This window comes from Phaethon aethereus (assembly GCF_964289735.1).
Source record: "Phaethon aethereus genome assembly, chromosome: W".
Lineage (NCBI taxonomy): Eukaryota > Metazoa > Chordata > Aves > Phaethontiformes > Phaethontidae > Phaethon > Phaethon aethereus.
The window spans coordinates 1,946,284-1,963,566 of record NC_138581.1 but is presented as its reverse complement, the minus strand read 5'-3'; the positions used below and the strand labels follow the sequence as shown (position 1 = coordinate 1,963,566).

The window sequence follows — 17,283 nt, the reverse complement described above, 5'->3', positions numbered from 1 at the left end:
TCTAAGATTAACTTTTTACTCTCAAACCAAAGAAAATGCATGTCTGTGCCACACAGGTATTCACAGACACGGGTGTGCACAAAAAGGCTGCGGTACGAGTCACATTAAGAATCCACGCACAAGGCATATGTGGACCATATAACTTATTTAGGTGTAATGCCATTTTGAACCCAGAAACAAATTCTAACTTACTTGCAGTATCACAAGATCATTCCAATACAGTAAGACTGAAAGCAAAACTAAAAGCAAAGTGCAGCAAAGAAAAGGTATGTTTCCAGATGAAATGGGAAACGGCAGCAGACTCAGGAGAGCAGCAGAGCAGGATCTCCAGGTGGCTGGAGCTGCAGAGAAGATGGGTCTCACCCTTGGATGGGTGCCACTACATGCTGGGGACAATATCCCCAGCGCTGTGCTAGCACTGGGGACAGGAACACATCTTGGTACCTTCTAACAATAGAGCGCAAAAGCATGCAAGGCCTTAAAAGCAAAGAGGACTAGCTAGCAATGGCTCCTAAAATGAACTACGAGCTACTGCAGTCGTCTTGGATCAGGTGAGGTTACAGTTACACGTCTGATCTTCTGCACCTATGCGTCTGGTTACCGCAAGGGAGATCCGTAAGCCACGCACCGACTCCCGCAACAGTGATGCGTGCGGCGGCTCGGTGCATCACCAAGTTTACTGTCGAGGCTCGGCCTGTAAACCCTCGCCAGCGAGCAGCTCTGTATTCTTCCAGTTTGTTCCACATAGAATTAAACAGGTATAACTGGGCTTTTAGCCAAGCAGAGCAGCTCCCCCTCCTTGCCTTCCCCAGTCCAAGCTCCGCACGCGAAACTTCGCACAGGAAACGTCCCAGAACTCAGAGTGGATGACGACCGGCCAGCGCAGGGGCCGCTCCGGCAGCAGAGCGCACCTCGCTGGCCCGCCGGGCTGGCACCGGCCCCGATAGCAGCGGGGGCAAAGCAGAGCAGGTCCGCGCCGGCCAGCGGAAGGGGCCCCAGGGCCACCTGCGCGGGGAAGCTGCCGCCAGCCGCCGGCTCCCCCCGCCTGCCCCAGCCCAGCCTCCACCTCCGAAACCAGACCTGCGGGCAGGGCCCCGCGCAGGCACCCGCAGCTTGGCGGCAGGGGCGCGGGGCCGGCGGCCCAGCTCCCGGGACGCGCGCCCACCCACCCGCGGGAGCCCGTCCAGGCGGCGGGGCCGGGATGCGGCCCGGCACACGCGGGGCTGCGGAGGGAAGGGGCACGCCGCGACGGCCGGCCGAGAGCAGGTCTGGCCTCCAGACACCACTGCCGGCATACATGCGCGCACTGCGGACACAAATTTCTCTTTAATTGCTCAAATGGTTTCGTTCTTCTACCCTAACTGTTTAAAAAAAACCCAAACCCAACAACATAGAAATAGACTGTTTCCCCACATTATTAAAGAACACGGACAGACGAAAGGAAAGAAGGGATCAAGTATTTCCCTTTCCTATAGGGAAATCATATGCATTTTGGCCGTTTTTTTGTGGGCTGATTTTTTTCTTCCTGGCAGATTTGAACAGTATAAAGCTTTGAATATTAAGAAGGCTATTAAATTCTTTCAATAGTTTTCCAAAGTGCAAAGCTACTGCACTTAGAAAAAGGAAAGCAAGCCTAGCACTCTTCAAGAACAAAATGAATTTAAACACACGATTAATATTGCTACTGAAATGAAAAAGAAAGAGTCTTTTAAAAAAATCAATTGTCTTGAAACAAAGCACAGACTTTTGGCTATTGATAGTATTTTTAGACTCAGACTTTCTCTGGAGACTTAAAAGTATGCAAATGCAAAGTGCAGAGAGGCGCACACACACGCATGCTATACCTTTGTATTACATCGGCATTTTATTATTTAATTAAACTACTCTTATTTTTCTAGCTCACGCATGCTTCCCTTGAGACGGCTTTGCTGTTAGCCTGCTGGCCTTGACTTCCAGCCAAAAACAATTCAGAAACAAAAAGGGACAACAAATCATATTTTCACAGACATTTTTATCCCTCAATACAACCTTGTTTTCACACAACATCATACAGATTCTATGAAAACTATAATTTACTGCAGTAGCCGTCCAAAGCTAGGGGCTGACACAGGCTCTGCGGTGCGTTTCCACTTCTGTAATTTCTGAAGTTGTGCTGTTGGGCAGGACCCGCCATGCTGAACAGTGCCGCATTGTTGCGAGGGACAATAATCAATAGTTCACAGCAGCTCTGACTAGGGCGGTTTTAGGTCAACCCAAGTGCTAATGGTCTCCAGTAACTGTATCCTGGCTAGAAAAGCTCAGGCAGGAGCTTTAAAACCCGCGTTTGCAAGTAGAGCCCGTTTCTCAGAAATGCACATCTGCAGCCGTCGCCGTTTATGATGGAGCCTATCCCTAAGACGCACAACTTTAAGAAGCAAATCTCATTTATCAAGAGTATTTATCACAACCCCTCTGCTGAGCAGACTTCCACTTACCTGGTGGCAACCCTGTAAATTCGAATCTCTTCCATATGATGAGTATGAACCCCTTTCTGTTTTACCTGTTAAAAAAAAGAAAAAAAGTATAACAGATATAAACAGATATATATAGCTTCTCCAAGCGTTTTATATGATGTTCACCACATTTTCCTAGTGCTGTTTACATATGTAAAATAGGCACTGCTGACTGCGTAACGCATGTAGGCACCAGAAAGGGATTAACGCTTTTTCATGCTGAGGATGGTGATGTGAAATAAACTTCCTAATCTCAGCTGCGCTGCTCCACATGCTTCCTGGAACCAGGATTTAACGGGCTTCCGCCGGCTGGCTGGAGGTGGGAGCAGATCTCCTCCACGCCTCCCAAGCGCTGCTGTTCCCAGGCTCCCCGCCTGTCCACCACCCCGCCGGCGGCACGGCGGGTCCCTCGCCAGCTCTCCGGACGGCCAGCTTCGCCCAGCGCTGCTGGGGACGCGGCTCCCCGCTCTCCTTCCCAGGAGCACGGTGCCCCATGATCAAGGCGATGGTGGCACTGACACCTGGGAAAGAGACACCGACTGGGAATCGCCAGTCGCTACCAACGCTGGGGCTTGACGGGGGTCCCAAGGGCTGCCGAGACTCCCTGCCAGCCCTAAGTACCCTTTTTTTTCCCTTTCTTTTTTTCCCAGGAAGCCTTTAACACACAGATCCAACAGCCTGACTTGCAGTACCGGTTACAGTTATGCCATATTTACAAAGGAAAATAAAGGTTCTTTCAGGTTTGAATGGCCAGACGCAAGCGAAATCAAGAAGGGAAGAGGTGGTTTCTGCAAAGCATTAAGTCATGGCTGAGCAGCAGCGCACCATGTGCTCCGGAGACAAAGAGCAGTCAAGAGGGCTGATACAAAACATATTGACACTAAAAGACCACCCTTATGGTGAGGATAATCACGGGAGGGGGGGAGGTATTATCTAACAAAACATCCAAGAACACAGTAAAAATCACTCATAAAATTAAAGTTTTTATTATAGGCTGGGGCATAAAACCCACATCAGACAGTACCAGTTACTAGGGACCAGATGCTCAGTTTATTTCTGCGCGGAACTCCCAGCCGCGCCAGGGACACTCCGCACCTAGAAGCCAGGTTCACGGGGCCGCGTACCCCCGCGGAGGAGAGACGCGGCGACCGCCCCACACCAAACCCTGCGCCGCCGCGCCAGTACACCTACCGAAGCCATTAAAAAAGGTCCTTTAATAGCATTTGGAAATAGCAGATTATAACAACGGCAATATCCACCGACCTCAGGAATTTCCGGGGCCGAGCAAGGCAGGCGGCGGATGAGGGGTCCCTACCTGGCATGTCCCCTCATGCTTCCCCGTGCGATCCAGATCTCATAAAGAAAGAGGAGAGGCAGATCGGCAGACAAAGGATGATGGAGTTGATTTTAATCATTCCCAAAATGGTGTGGCCATATTCTGACTCCACAAGCCTTTCCTTTAATATACGGCTACTAGGTTTGATCGCCCTTTAGAGGTATTATTGATAAAAGTTTGACTATTGCAAGTGGTTTGGAATTAAAAAAATCACCTTTCTCCTCCTCGTAATTTAAGACTCTAGAGCTTGCTTTTGTTTCTCGATGGGTTTTGGTTTTGTTGTTTTCCACATAAAGTGGTTACTTATACATGGGAACCTCCAAAATTTGTTTGCAATTCATAGGACATTTGCACACGTAGTAACTTTTGAAAGCACTTGTATCCAGTTATACAAAAATGATGGATCACCCACTCCATAGCCCCCCTCAGGTTCAGAGTGCTGAATGCCTTTGCAGAAATAATTCAAGACTGAAATGAAAACGAAATTTTAGTCATGAATCCCCACGTCCAATGCAGAGATCTGAAAACAAAATGTCTTGCTGGCACGCCTGGAGTTACGTGTGCTACTTCCCACCACCCCAAGAGGGCCAGAAAGTCGATGCAAATCACAAGCGGTGAGAACGGGGGGGAAAAAAATCCCGAACAGAAAAATAGGGTCGAGAGGAACCAAGTGCAAGCAGCGACACGAGATACCTTGAACGCGCCTCTCCCTGCTGCCTGGGTATCAGTAATCTTCTTTTCTATCGTATCAGACACAGGCAGCCTCATCTTAATTTCAGTTGTTAAAAAATATTTATCCAGATACAAAAATAAACCCGCTGCAAATTACAAGTTGTCAGGGTTAAAATCTACTTCTATTTGTGTGGGGGAGGATAAGAGAACAGCATAGACATGAATCATTCTCAGTAATTTGAGTGTTTCCATGACATCAATGGGCACTCGTCCAGGACTCTGTCGAAGTCTGTGAGGTACCAAAGCGGCACAGCAGCCAGCAGGAGATTGACTTTTTTTTTTTTTTTTTTTTTAGGATTATGCTCCTTGTAAAGATTTCATCTATAGCATCCACTTTTACCACCAAACAGATAGCTCTGGAGATCACGAGTGAACACATTTCATTCTGATAGTGTAAGCCTTTAACTTTATTACATTTGTTGTTGTTGTTCCCACGTACAGCTAGAAATCTGCCTCCTCGATTAAGAACGAATCACCAAAAATTATGAAAAAGTCAAGAAACCGTTAAAAAGATGTACATACGTAGATTTTCAACTGTAATTATGAAATTATCATACTTTTTGTAATGACACTTCATGGGGGGGGTATATCTTTTGTATAAACTGTCCATTTAAAATTAGCTACAGTCTTGATGTTGATTTTCTGCTTAAAATTCACTGGCACATTTGTTTCAGATAATAAAATTTGCAAGAGTGCTGATAATATGCAAGAGTAGGCTCTTTAAGCAACTATTTGTGCTCACAAATACAAAAGCTTCTCCTGAATTTCTACGTTTACTGTACATTATGCATCATTTTCAGTCACTTGAACACCCCAGCCTGTACTGTGCGTTTTCTGAGGTCTGCAAGAGCTAAAGATTCTCTTTCTTTTTTTTTTTTAATGTTTTAAAAAAGAGAGAGTGTCTACAGCGATGTAGACACCCGACGCATTCACTGCGGAATTTTCGAGACAACCCTCTAGTACTAGAATGCGGCAGCCGCTGCGGATATTTTTTGGCACAAAGACAATGGTGGCAGTGCCAAGCCCCATGGCTAAAACTACTCAAAAGAGGCATAAGGGTAGCATTAATCGTTCAAGTCTTTTACTGCATGGAGTACTGTTGTCCATATTTTAAAACCTAAAAGTACCCGTTAGTAATATTTGTCGTAAGGCAGGAGAAAAGGAAAAAAAAAAAAAAAAAAAAAAAAAGAGGAGCCTGAAATACAGACGAATAACAAATCTTGTCAGACATCTGATTAATTTTTTCTACCTAGAGGACCAAACGCTAAAATGTGCCATTTGTTACCAGCGCTCCGAACACGCAACACGATCTATACCCTTCCGTGGCTTTATGATCTGACAATTGAAACAAAGCTCCATGGAAGAAGTTGACCTACAAAGGCTGGTGAATAACTTTCAAGTATGCGCTTGTTCTTTAGGTAAGGCAGAAAAAGCATCTCCATTGTTATCGGAGGCAATAACTTAGCGTGTGTGTAAATATATATGTATATTCAATTAATTGACACAATGCATGCCAGTCAAAGAGAGACAAAGAAAGAACTACATGCAGCTCCTGTTTTCTGACAAACACTGAATCTCAAGTCTCTGCTTTCTAAATACCTCCAGAAAAAAATACTGCTTATCTCCACTAAACTAAACTGATTGCTTCATAAATATTTTGTTTGCATTTTTGTTTAACTGTGGAAAATAAAAGCAGCATAGGATTGCCAATCAATCAATAAAGAAGCCACTTGCCTTTCCATGGTATACTTTGAAAAATTCATCAAATTAAGTAGAAAATTTAAGCAACTTCCAAAGCATAAATGCAAGTCATCTGATTCCCCACTCTCTTTTCCCTGCCCTGGGAGATAGGGCACCTTGGCTTTTCCCTGGTAGACAGAACGAGAGGCATGAGGCAACTCTTCCCATCTGCAGAGAAAAGGAAGTGAAGCTATTTCTATAAATGACTTCAATTCAATGTTTACATCGATTTCGTGTTTGACATATTTTTTGAGAGATGAGTTTGACCAGAATATTCTAATTCAGGTTTCTACTGCCCTACATTTGGGGCTTAGTTCTTGATTAGACTGAAGAAGGGGAACCTGCCTGGGGGGGAAGTAATTGTATTAGGGACTGGAATTTTAATGGCTGTAAATTTTGGTCTGTTCAGGTCTACAATTTTGCTTAAACATATTTCTTATTTTATTACTGCATTTCTAGCATTTTTGAAAATTAATGATTGTTCCCTCTAATGTTCAATGTCTCATATGCATCCTGAAGGGAGCCCCATCGATTCCCCTACAGAGAATGACAAATTAGAGGAGAATTCAGTGTCCAAGTCAGACCAGGTACAAGGAACACAGAACTGGAGAATATTTGGGAAAAAGTTCTGAGCAACTGAAGAACGGGCTGAACTTTATCGTTCCACACTTGTCTGTATAGAATGAACACAGACACGTTATCAGCTGTAGCAGGGTTTATCTGTGTTGTTATCAGGCCCATGAAACAGTTGAATTCAGCCTTAATCTCTAATTCTTGCAGTCAGAATTTTCTTACGCTTGTTGAAGTCTGGCTGCACGAGAAAGGGAGGATTTGAGCTCTCCAGGGAGCCCGTGCCGGACTCATCTCAGTGCTCACTAGCGTGAGTGAAGGTGTGCGAGCACCGGCCCTGCCGGACACGAGGACCAGCTCTGCACACTGACTCCTGACAGTGACAGCCAGATTATCAGTACTAAGTTTTTTTGCCTCAGAGATTTGAAAACCTGACTCATTTCAGCAGAGAAATCAAACTAAAATTTATGTAGGATTATAAATTATCTGAGGGAAAAATCCTCACTGAAATAAATGAGCCATTGTACACTATATATTCTGTATCTACAAGCACCTCGCTCTCAGAGAAATGTATATTTCTCTGTGCCCTCCACGGACAGCCTCCCAGGCCTTGCTGTCTTTTGCCCTCGACAAAATAGCCTGCCCATGTTTTTATCAGAGGAGCCAGCAGGTAGCTTTGTTTTTTCAGAACTTTTCAATACCCCGTTCTCTAAAAGAAAAAAAAAAAAAAAAAAAGAAGAGAAAGGGAAAATGGAAAGGAAAATGCTTTTAGTAGTAAATGAATTTTTTTGGCTCTTAATCGAAGGATGCAAATTCACACGCCATCCTTGGCACCAGGGCTAACAGCTGGCTTGAGGCTTGTCCCCCTTTGTGCGACAGCTAGCTCTTCCGCGCGGCTCGGCGTCTCCTGGGCTGTTAACCCGGGCAGGGAGCGGTGCTCGCCGGCACAGCGCCCGGGCAGCGCAGGCAGGGAGCTGGCAGGGGAATAAGCAGCCCTTGTGCTCGGGCTGCGGGGAAAGGTGATGCGCGGGGGCAGGCGCCGACAGGGTTCGGTAGGCATCGTCCCCACGGACTGGGGGGACAAGCGGGTCCGGGCAGTGGCTGCTGATGCCGGGGGTCCGGCTGTGATTTTTCCTCTTCCAACATTTAAACAGCAGAGAGAGTTGCTTAGCTCAGCTAAGTTACCAACGCGGGCTTGACCGGGGTTATATATACATACTTCTCCAACAGTAGCGCACTTACCGGTATAGGACATACAGTCAAAATACCCTATTTATCTCAGTGAGGTTTTGAACAGCGTATTTTACATCACAAAGAATCTCATCCGATGGTAATGGAGGTATCATGTTAATGAGCTCTTTCTGCTTTGTGCTATATGTGAAGTGCAGACAATAAGAGAGAAATCTGATAGACTTTAAGCGAAGTTTGTGCAATAACCTTCACAAAATAGTACAAATGACACAGCATCTCATCCAGGGAAGGTCCATGAACTAGATACAAAGCTAAGGGAAGGCATTAATCCCAATAATTCAAATGACATCACACCCCTAAATGTAGCGCAATGCTAGGGGAAAGAGATCTTTTTGACGTGAAAGAGGATTTTTGCACTTACGGTGATGTGCAGTAAACAGTAATGGTTCCTAAATAGATGTTATGATGCCAAAGCAAGCACCATTACAAAAGGACATTTTTTTTTAAACAGTATCATCAAAACACAAAGGAAATGAAATCCTAAAACTATACTAAAATAAAAAAGAAAATTCAGAGCGAAAGTGGTACTTCACTACTGACTCACCTCACTGCTCTGGAGCTTAGGCTTGAACGGGCAAGGTTAATTCCCAAACGCCCCAAAGGCCAAACTACCTCCTTACAGACACAGGCTGCATACGTGTGCCTGTGTCTATACGTACGCACACACACGCGTTGGCGGGAAGGGCTGTGCTGCCTGCTGAAGGGTATCCCGCAGGGTGCTGCCGGCAAGCTTTGCCCAGTGCCCCCCGCAGGGCTGGTGGCTTCAAGCGCAGGGAAGGGACTGGCCCCGGCGCCGCCCGCCCCAAGCTTCACGTTCCCTTCTATGCCACGTTCAGCTACTCCATGAAAAAAACAGACCAATTTTTTTGTCACTGATCCCGGTTCATGAAATATTGGACCCAAACCAAAAGACTGAGGCAAATTGCTCAATCTATTTCTGTAATCTACCAAATAATAGCATCTATTACAGGGCAGTATGTGACTTCTCTGCTTGCGTGCTTTTAAAACAAAATAGCTGTGGCAAAACTATACTTGAAACTGTAAGAATAAGAATGTGAAGACAGAGTATCAAAGACCATATTCTACCACATTTATACTAAATGGTGCCTTAGTCCTTGACTAGTCCGACCAAAATCAATTAGATTGTAAAGATTATCGTACTATCCCATAGAAGAAAGGTTCGATGCTAATAGTTGGTTATTCGCCTGGTTGGTACAGCTGCACTACAGGATCACTTGAGCCTAATCCAGTCCGAACAAGCTCGTTGCACCCTTTGCAACAGGTTTTCAGCACCCTGAAGTTAATCAGAGGTTAGGCAGGTATTGCCGTTTCGTAGCCATTGCTGCAATTGTGCAGCCAATAAATAATACTGCGTTCTGCAGACAAGGAACATTAATGAGCTTAATATCAAGTACACACGCTAATTGAGACCAGAATAATAAACTTTCATAATTAAATTAGATATTTAAACAAAACAACTGTTTATTTCAATGCCGTCTGCAGAAATTATATTTAACGAGTTGAAGAAACCTTAACGACGCCCCACTGTCGTGGGCCCCCGCGTTTGTCTCGCAGAGCCTGCTGCTGCACGAACGGCCACACTCAGCAAGCCAGAGCAGCCGGGCACCTACGCTCGCTCAAAAGCTGCGAACGGAAGAACATTTATGGGAGACAATCCTTCATTTAGAGGGAAGATGCATCTGACATCATAAACATCTTTAGTCTCCTCTCCTTTTCACATGTGCATGGAATTTCAGTCTAGAGGAAATAATTATGATCATCTAAGCCTGAACACCTGTATCACTCTGGAAAGAGGCAAATTTATTTTGGAGAGAAACAAAAACTCTAAGAAAACCCATTCACCGTGTTTCACCCTGCTCATTCTTGGAACAGACAATAGTCAAAAGATGGGCAGGGGATGAAGACAGGCATTAGGGAACAACAAGAACATCATCATCAAAAGCATTATCTAATACTAGAGAACCAGAATAATAAAAAGGGGCAACATTTTCATAAAGATACGAGACAAAAACACGTCGTAGTAATACACCGGACCTGAAAGCAATATGTAAGAATTGAATGTAAAGCACTGGATATTGTCTTATCCTAAGTAAGCCTCACAAGGCTATTTTAAATTGAAATACACTGTAGGGCGATCCCTCATCATTTGTTCAGGGACCAGCCAGGAGATCTTTATCACGTATCTGGAAACCTGGGTTTTCACTCAAGCATGAAAACAGCATCACTTTAAAACAAGTTAGATAAGGATCTAAGGCCATGAAAGACACAGAATTGAAAGAGGACAATAAACCTTCCTACAGCCCAAGTCTGGGCTCTAAATCTTTGGTCTGTAAACCACCCCTATCTAGTAGCATTTATTAAAAGGCTACTAAAACAAACCACGTTGGACACGAGCAGGGATAAAGAGATCAAAAGCCTTATCATTCAGACTGGGGATCAAATCTACACCTCAGCATGATAAACAGAAACCATTCTCATTAGACGGCTGCCTTCTGTCCCGAAGCGACAGAAAAGGCGCGATCTCGGGACTCTGGGTGACTTTGCACCCAGGCAGCGGGACCCCTAAACCCACCAAACCCTCCGCACCCCAGTGCTCGGCTGCTGAGCCCACCCCTCCTGCCCAGAGCCTGAATCAAGTCTACAGCATCACCTGCGCACCGGAGAGAAGGAAATAAATGCTGACCACAAGCTCGCGCGGACCCATTTTAAAAGCGTGATGGCAAAGATAAATTTTCAGGTTTTAATACAAAAAGCACCAATGCCTTTGGAGCAGTTTACCTCCTGTTTTTCCCCTGCCTTCACAGGCTCTCTGCATATATAGACAGAACTAACAGAGTCTCTAATACTACCTTATATTGAGATTAAATAATTATAAATTTCTACAGAAATGTTATTTATTTGTAATATTGTTCAGTATAGAAAATTGAAAGGAAAAAGTTAGCATTTATTCTTGTTATAATCTTGATGTTTTGAAAACAATGGATTGGTAATTTGGATTAGCTAAGCAGACAAAACAAACTACAAGCTTCTCAGTGTATGGCAAAACATCAGGAATGATGTGGTAAATATACTGTAACATTATGAAATGCCCAACAGTCTCAAATCGGTAATATCCAGCAGAGGGCATGCATAGCCTAATAAGATTTTTACACTTGAGAACGGACATTTCCTAAACATTTCAACAAACAATTTGGGCTGAGAATACAGGCAAACTCATAGCATCAGTACCCGCACTCTCCAACACTTTCAGATCAAGAACGATAAAGCCCTCTCTTGAAAAGACACTTAGGAATGTTGATTCCTACACTGAGGGAATTAAAAAAAAAAGTCTTTGAGAGAGGGATTGCCCACCTCTACAAGATGACAATTTTCCTTTTGTTGCCAAATGCAAAGACAATAACTTTAATGCAAAAAAAATTACCATTCCTCATACAAACTTCACACCTGAAAGGAATGCAATATTGAAGAGCAAAATTCAGATTGATTTACAAATATTTTATTCTCTATAGGTGAAATAATTGGCTGCACTAATATTAAATAAAACTTAGTATCTTTAGCAGGGCCAGATTTTTACCCTAGATTCTTCAATTACATCACAGAATAGGACAGCAATGTTACCTGCGGTTTCTAGCCAATATTTTATTGTTTTTTATTATACTTAAGTGAGAGGAAATTAAAAAAAAAAAATTATCCAGGGAAGAATTTGTCGTTTCTCACATTTGTCTCAGAAATCACTTGCTTAAGTTTACATCATAGAAAACTTTCTAATGTCCACCCATGCTTTAGAGTCCTCCAGCGGCAGCTTTTTATTGACAGCCAAGAGTCCCCTCTCCCAACCACGGCAGGTTCCCGCGGTTCAGAGAGGCACAAACACACCAAGGAGAAACCTCCATTTCCTCTTGCAGCCACAAAGCGTTGGATGGTAATTAACTGCTACCGGCCCAACCGCGGAAACGATCCCTCCCACCCTTAACCTCTGCTTTACAGCACAGAGCAATGGCTACTTGGGCTCCTTATCAGATAGTATTTTTTTTTAAGTTTTGGTAGCCTTGGGAGATGAACTTAATTTACAAGGTCTACAAGGCAGGCAGCTTAGGTTACATGTAGGTCACAATAAATAATACTCATCCCTTGGCCAGCGCGAGCTGCGCCGCCGCTGCCTAAGTTGAAATGACAAGCCTTTATTATTCCTAAGCACTCGATTCTGAAACATTTGCACAATCTGTTAAGTCCAGACAAATTTAAATGGTTCTGACATGCAGCCTGCTAGGGTCAGTGACAGGGATAATGCCTCTTTACGTGGGTAAAATTTTGTGGCATATAGGTCACTCTCTTAAGGGGAATCAACTGTGTGTCTCTTCTTTGCATTTCCACCACAATCCTTCATCCTGCAGCCTGGAGCTGAGAGTGAAATGCAAGAAAGGAGCCGAACGCTCAAAGCAAAAATCTGCTTCCAGGACAATCCATTATATCTGACAAGTTAAATGTTCCATGGTAGACCATATGGCATCGGAGCAGGGCCGACGATGGAAGAGGGAAACTCAGCAAATGCATCACAATTAAGGAGTTTGACTATAGACTTTACTTTGATTTACTTTATTTTTTATTAAATTTTTGATATTGTAGTCTTTCAATTTTCATATAGCCCTTCCAAAGCCTCTATCTATCTACCAAGCTAGCTATACGTGAACAGGTGGTTTGCCAACATTATCTTCTCAAAAATCTTACGGTCTTAGTTACTTTAAATAGTGCCATTTTTATACCTGGCAAATTTGCTAAGTGCAGGGCATTTCCATTATTAACAAGCATACATGTTATCAGTAGTTTATCAAAGACCAAATAAAAAGTAAACCAGACAAAAAGAAGAAAACAGCATAAAATCCCTGTCCCCACCCCAAAGCCCTGGTGATGAGTTCCCAGTAGAAACGTCACCCCAAGGAAGAGCATGGACGCCCGAGACTGAGGGCCAGCAGAAGGTGTCGTTCTGGAGCCACCCTACTGAAACCCACCACGATCTGCGGGTACGAATTTTTCACCGGTTTGGCCCCATACTGCTGGGAGAACTGGCAATAGGCAAGCTAACAGCACTGATGGGCTGAAAGATCTTTTCATCTTCAAGGTCTGTGACTTTACCATCTATGGTGTAAGCAGTGGAGCCACCTCACCATTCAGCGTTAGTAGATGTTCGTTATACACGTGCACACAACCAGATCCAACTGAATAATTACCGTGTAGGAGCCCTCAGCCGCCATGGTCCTTCTTTGTTCTGTTTTGATGACCGTATCATACTATTGAACTAACCAAAGATGCAAACAGTAAATTAACCCTTTCTGTAAGGTGCCCAACCGCCCATAATCACTTTCTTTTCAAGAACCAAAATCTTGGGCTCTTAGGAAGGAATCCTTGTAGCCAGCTGCTGCAGCGGTGGATTGGGAAACCACGTGAACTGGGAATACTGGCTTTGCCACACCTATGGAGATTGATCTTGACTGACAAGTGGACCAATGAGAGGAGAAACCATGCAAATTAGCTGCTTGTAATGAAGTTCCTAAATAATTTGGAAATGCAGTGCTGGAAACAGTAACTAGTACTTCCAGAACTCCTTACAGAGAATCTCTTCTGTATAAGAGGACAGAAGGACTTCTATAAACTTGTCGTTATCCTGGCCCAACATCACGCAGGTCTGCTATCATTCAGAAATAAAATCTGCAGAAATAACTGTGTAACCATTTTTGGGCAATGCTCTGGGGTCATGATGCAAAAATAAAGTAGGTAACTGCAGCTACAACCTTATTTAGGCATTTAAATAAAGTCTCATAGGCAGGAGTACTGTAAATCCAAGCCAGTGTCACTGGTGGAAGCTGCTGATCCACAACTCACCAAAACAAGCCACTTACTGGGCTCTGGAATCGGGAACCTAGTTTTAAGCACTTCTTTTTGTGATCTCTTTTTTTCAATTTCAACCTTGCAAATGCCAAGCCAATGTTGCTACCAGCAAGGGCCCATTCTGCCCAGTGCTGGGATCAACAGATGTTCCCCAGAGATTGCCAGCAGGATCACCCGGGAACTGGGAAACGCCTTCACTGAAGCCAAGGGGCACTGAACTGGGCACGCCCGTGGCCAAGCCGTGCCATTCTAAGCCCCCAGTAGCATGTCGTCACTGCTTAATTATTCTCTAGGCTTGTAATACAGTATTATTTTTTCTAGTATTACATGTGTTCTTATTCAGAATGAATATCTCTCACTATTTTTAAGGCTTAAAACCAATCATTTTCCAAATTACTTTCTTTCTACCTCTTATCAAGGCTCGTGCCAGGGTCCCCTTCCAGGGACGGCACTGCCCGATGCCCACTAGCCATCCCACCTGCAGGAGCCGTTGGACAACGGGGGAGGCTCTGGGGTCTGCTGGGGAACATCAGGAATCATTTTATAGATGAGCTTGGTAGTTTTATAAATAGGGCTTCACAGTGCTGTGCCTGTCTCACAAGACTCTCTGAAAAGCCCGTCATCTACACTGACAGAGACCAACACAAATTTAAGTTTAAATGCATGCTTATTTTAAGATTTTGGGAAACTGGGACAAAAAAAAAAAAAGAATAGGAATACCAGGGGTCACTTTACTGAAGCAGTCATTAATTAACTTTTAAAATTTCAGTGGGAAAAAGAATGTAATTTTTCAAAAATATCTTTATTTGTATTTTGTTGTTCTGTGTAAGAAAATGTTTTTAGATTAAACACAATTGTTATTTCTAGATTTTTGCGAAACCGCTGTTGTTTTTACTATCATGAACAAAGATTAAAGCAGAAAAAAAAGAAAAATGCTTTAAAAATTTTGGAAATCTTTACATAAATCAAGATGTTACTATTTTGAACTTGATAGCTCAGGACTACCCCAGGCAGAAAGGCAAGGTGAACGGCAGGCAGTACTCCTGGCACGCTGGCAGAACAAAGACCATTATGAAACCAATGCTGAAAAAGAGTCGGATCCATTACTCCAGTGCTGCAGTTCTTCACACAGATCTTAAATTTATTATTGATTTAGCATTTAGTACTGCAGGCACTGGAACAAAGACCCCCATAATTATCAATGCATGCTTTTGTGGCACGTGCTTTAATTCTAAAAAGGGTACTTTTTTTCCCCCCCTCCAAAGATCCTGCATATTAAAAGGACATCAACTTCTTAAAAAGTCACACATCTTTCAAAATGTGTTTTTACAATTTAAGGTTACTGTCAGAGATGACAGAGAAGGATTTCTGGGGTGGTTTGGTGGGGGCTGTCATGGAGTGTATTAGAGCTGCAGCCAGCCGCAGGTCTCATCCCGGCACAGGGAGCGGCCGGCACCCCGACGGGGAATTTACCCCCAGCGGTCCCGGGGAAGAGCGGGAGTCGCGGCCACCCTCGGCTCTGCCGCGAGAGACGCGCGCGGGAAGACCTGCTGCAGGCGCCTGGGGAGCTGGGTGTGGGGGTGGGAAGGGAACCGTCCCGCTCCGAGGTGCGTGCCCGCAGCCCTCCGCAGCTCCCGAGCACTCCGCACGTGCCAAGGGCAGTTGTTTTGGGATGTGATTCCACTGCTTTCACCGAAAAATTCCCAGGCACCCTCACAGAAAGCGCATGTGCCATTCTAAACTATTTGTTGTTTAATTGGGCACATACCAAATAGATAATGGCTCTTTAAAACACTCCTGGCGTCGGTGAGCCGCTGGGCTAGCACCGTCGAGAAGACAAACAGTTTAAAATTGATGTTTTCTGTAATACAGCTCCATAGGCTCACGGAAGAAGCTCGTTGCTTCGCGGTATCATAACCGATGTGACTACCTGCTTGGCGATCAAGAGCAATTGATGTGTATACATAAACGAAGCAGAGAAGGGAGATGGGAAGAGAAATACAGCTAAATTCACACCAATAAAACAAAGCAAAATGAGGCAGATATTTGTGCTTTGTAGATTCTACTACTAAATCCTGATCAACATTTTTATTACTAATTAAAACGTCCATATGGTAAAACAACACCTGATCCAAGGAGCTTTTAACTACGGCAGTTGTCAGTGCTGAACTTCTGCATTTCGTTAGCAAACCTGAAATTTTGGCCTGGATTTATTTTCAAATGCACTATTTTCCGAGTCATTAATGAAAGAGAATAAAAACTTTGGCAAAGTATTTACTTTCCCTATATCATCGTTTTAAACAAAACATGTTTAAAAATAATGGAAAAGTGAACTTAAAAAAAATACTACTAGAACTATTCTTTGTCTTCTTATCAAAAAGTTAAATATACCAGAAGCAAAATTTAATGAAACTCAAAACAAGTCCGCGTACAAGCGTAGTACGTCGTTAACGTCCAAAATTCACTCGGTTTCATGAAGCTAGTACTGGAGACCCAACACAGAGAACCTGCCCCGGGAAAGCGTTCCAGAAGCCCTCGTGCCACCGCCGCGCCGCGGGCTGCACGGCAGCCACCTCGCTTGGACACAAGTCCACGCTCAGGCGCAAGTCGCACAGGTTTGGGATACCGGCAGCGAAAAGCGGGCTACGGCTGCTACTCCTACACACAGCGCTGGCCAGCCTCGTCCCATCAGTCCTTCTGGCAACGTCCAAAGGGCGACACGGGACACGGAGGTCACTCGCAGCATCCCTCCAAGGACGGTCTCAGCAGCACTTGCTGGCTGCAGGAGCAAGCTGAAAACTTTGCTCGCCTTAAATTCCGCCATCGAGCGAGCGCTTAGCTAGGAGCACCTCTGCGTCCAGCACGCCGGCCGCACGCGGCTGCGCCGGCAAACGCGGCACTCATCAGCCAGAAAACCCTTGGTGCCCGTCTCCCGGAAAAAATGAGTCTATTTGCCGTGTTACTTCATCTGCACAAAACACATTTACTCAGGCCTGTGCAGGGGGAGGTGTTATGATCCTGATTTCTGCTTGAAAACAGAAAGCTCCCCACTGACCTAAATGGACGTTAGAGCCATAAGAACGCAATGAACTCCAGCAAGAGTTCTTTTTTTTGCCTAAGAAATAACAGCTTATTAACTGCAATTTGTTAAGTACCCTAATATATATATTTATGACAAACATGGTTTCATTTTCAGAAACTTCAAGCTCTCCTAGCTCCTTCTGTGGGCGATCAGTAATTCTGAATTATTACTCT

General features: G+C 44.4%; 1 protein-coding gene across 7 annotated transcripts in view; it reads right to left on the bottom strand.

Moving 5' to 3' along the window:
- LOC309415078 (transcription factor 4) overlaps positions 1–17,283 on the bottom strand; it is a gene marked incomplete at its 3' end in the record, with an annotated part of 234,114 nt that overhangs the window by 115,098 nt on the left and 101,733 nt on the right. For 5 of the 7 annotated variants that reach the window (XM_082012483.1, XM_082012485.1, XM_082012488.1 and 2 more), the window contains exon 5: positions 2,475–2,539. In XM_082012483.1, the coding sequence (XP_081868609.1) occupies positions 2,475–2,539 (65 nt within the window). The remainder of the gene's footprint in view (positions 1–2,474; positions 2,540–17,283) is intronic. The other 2 variants (XM_082012486.1, XM_082012489.1) reach the window with 1 other exon arrangement.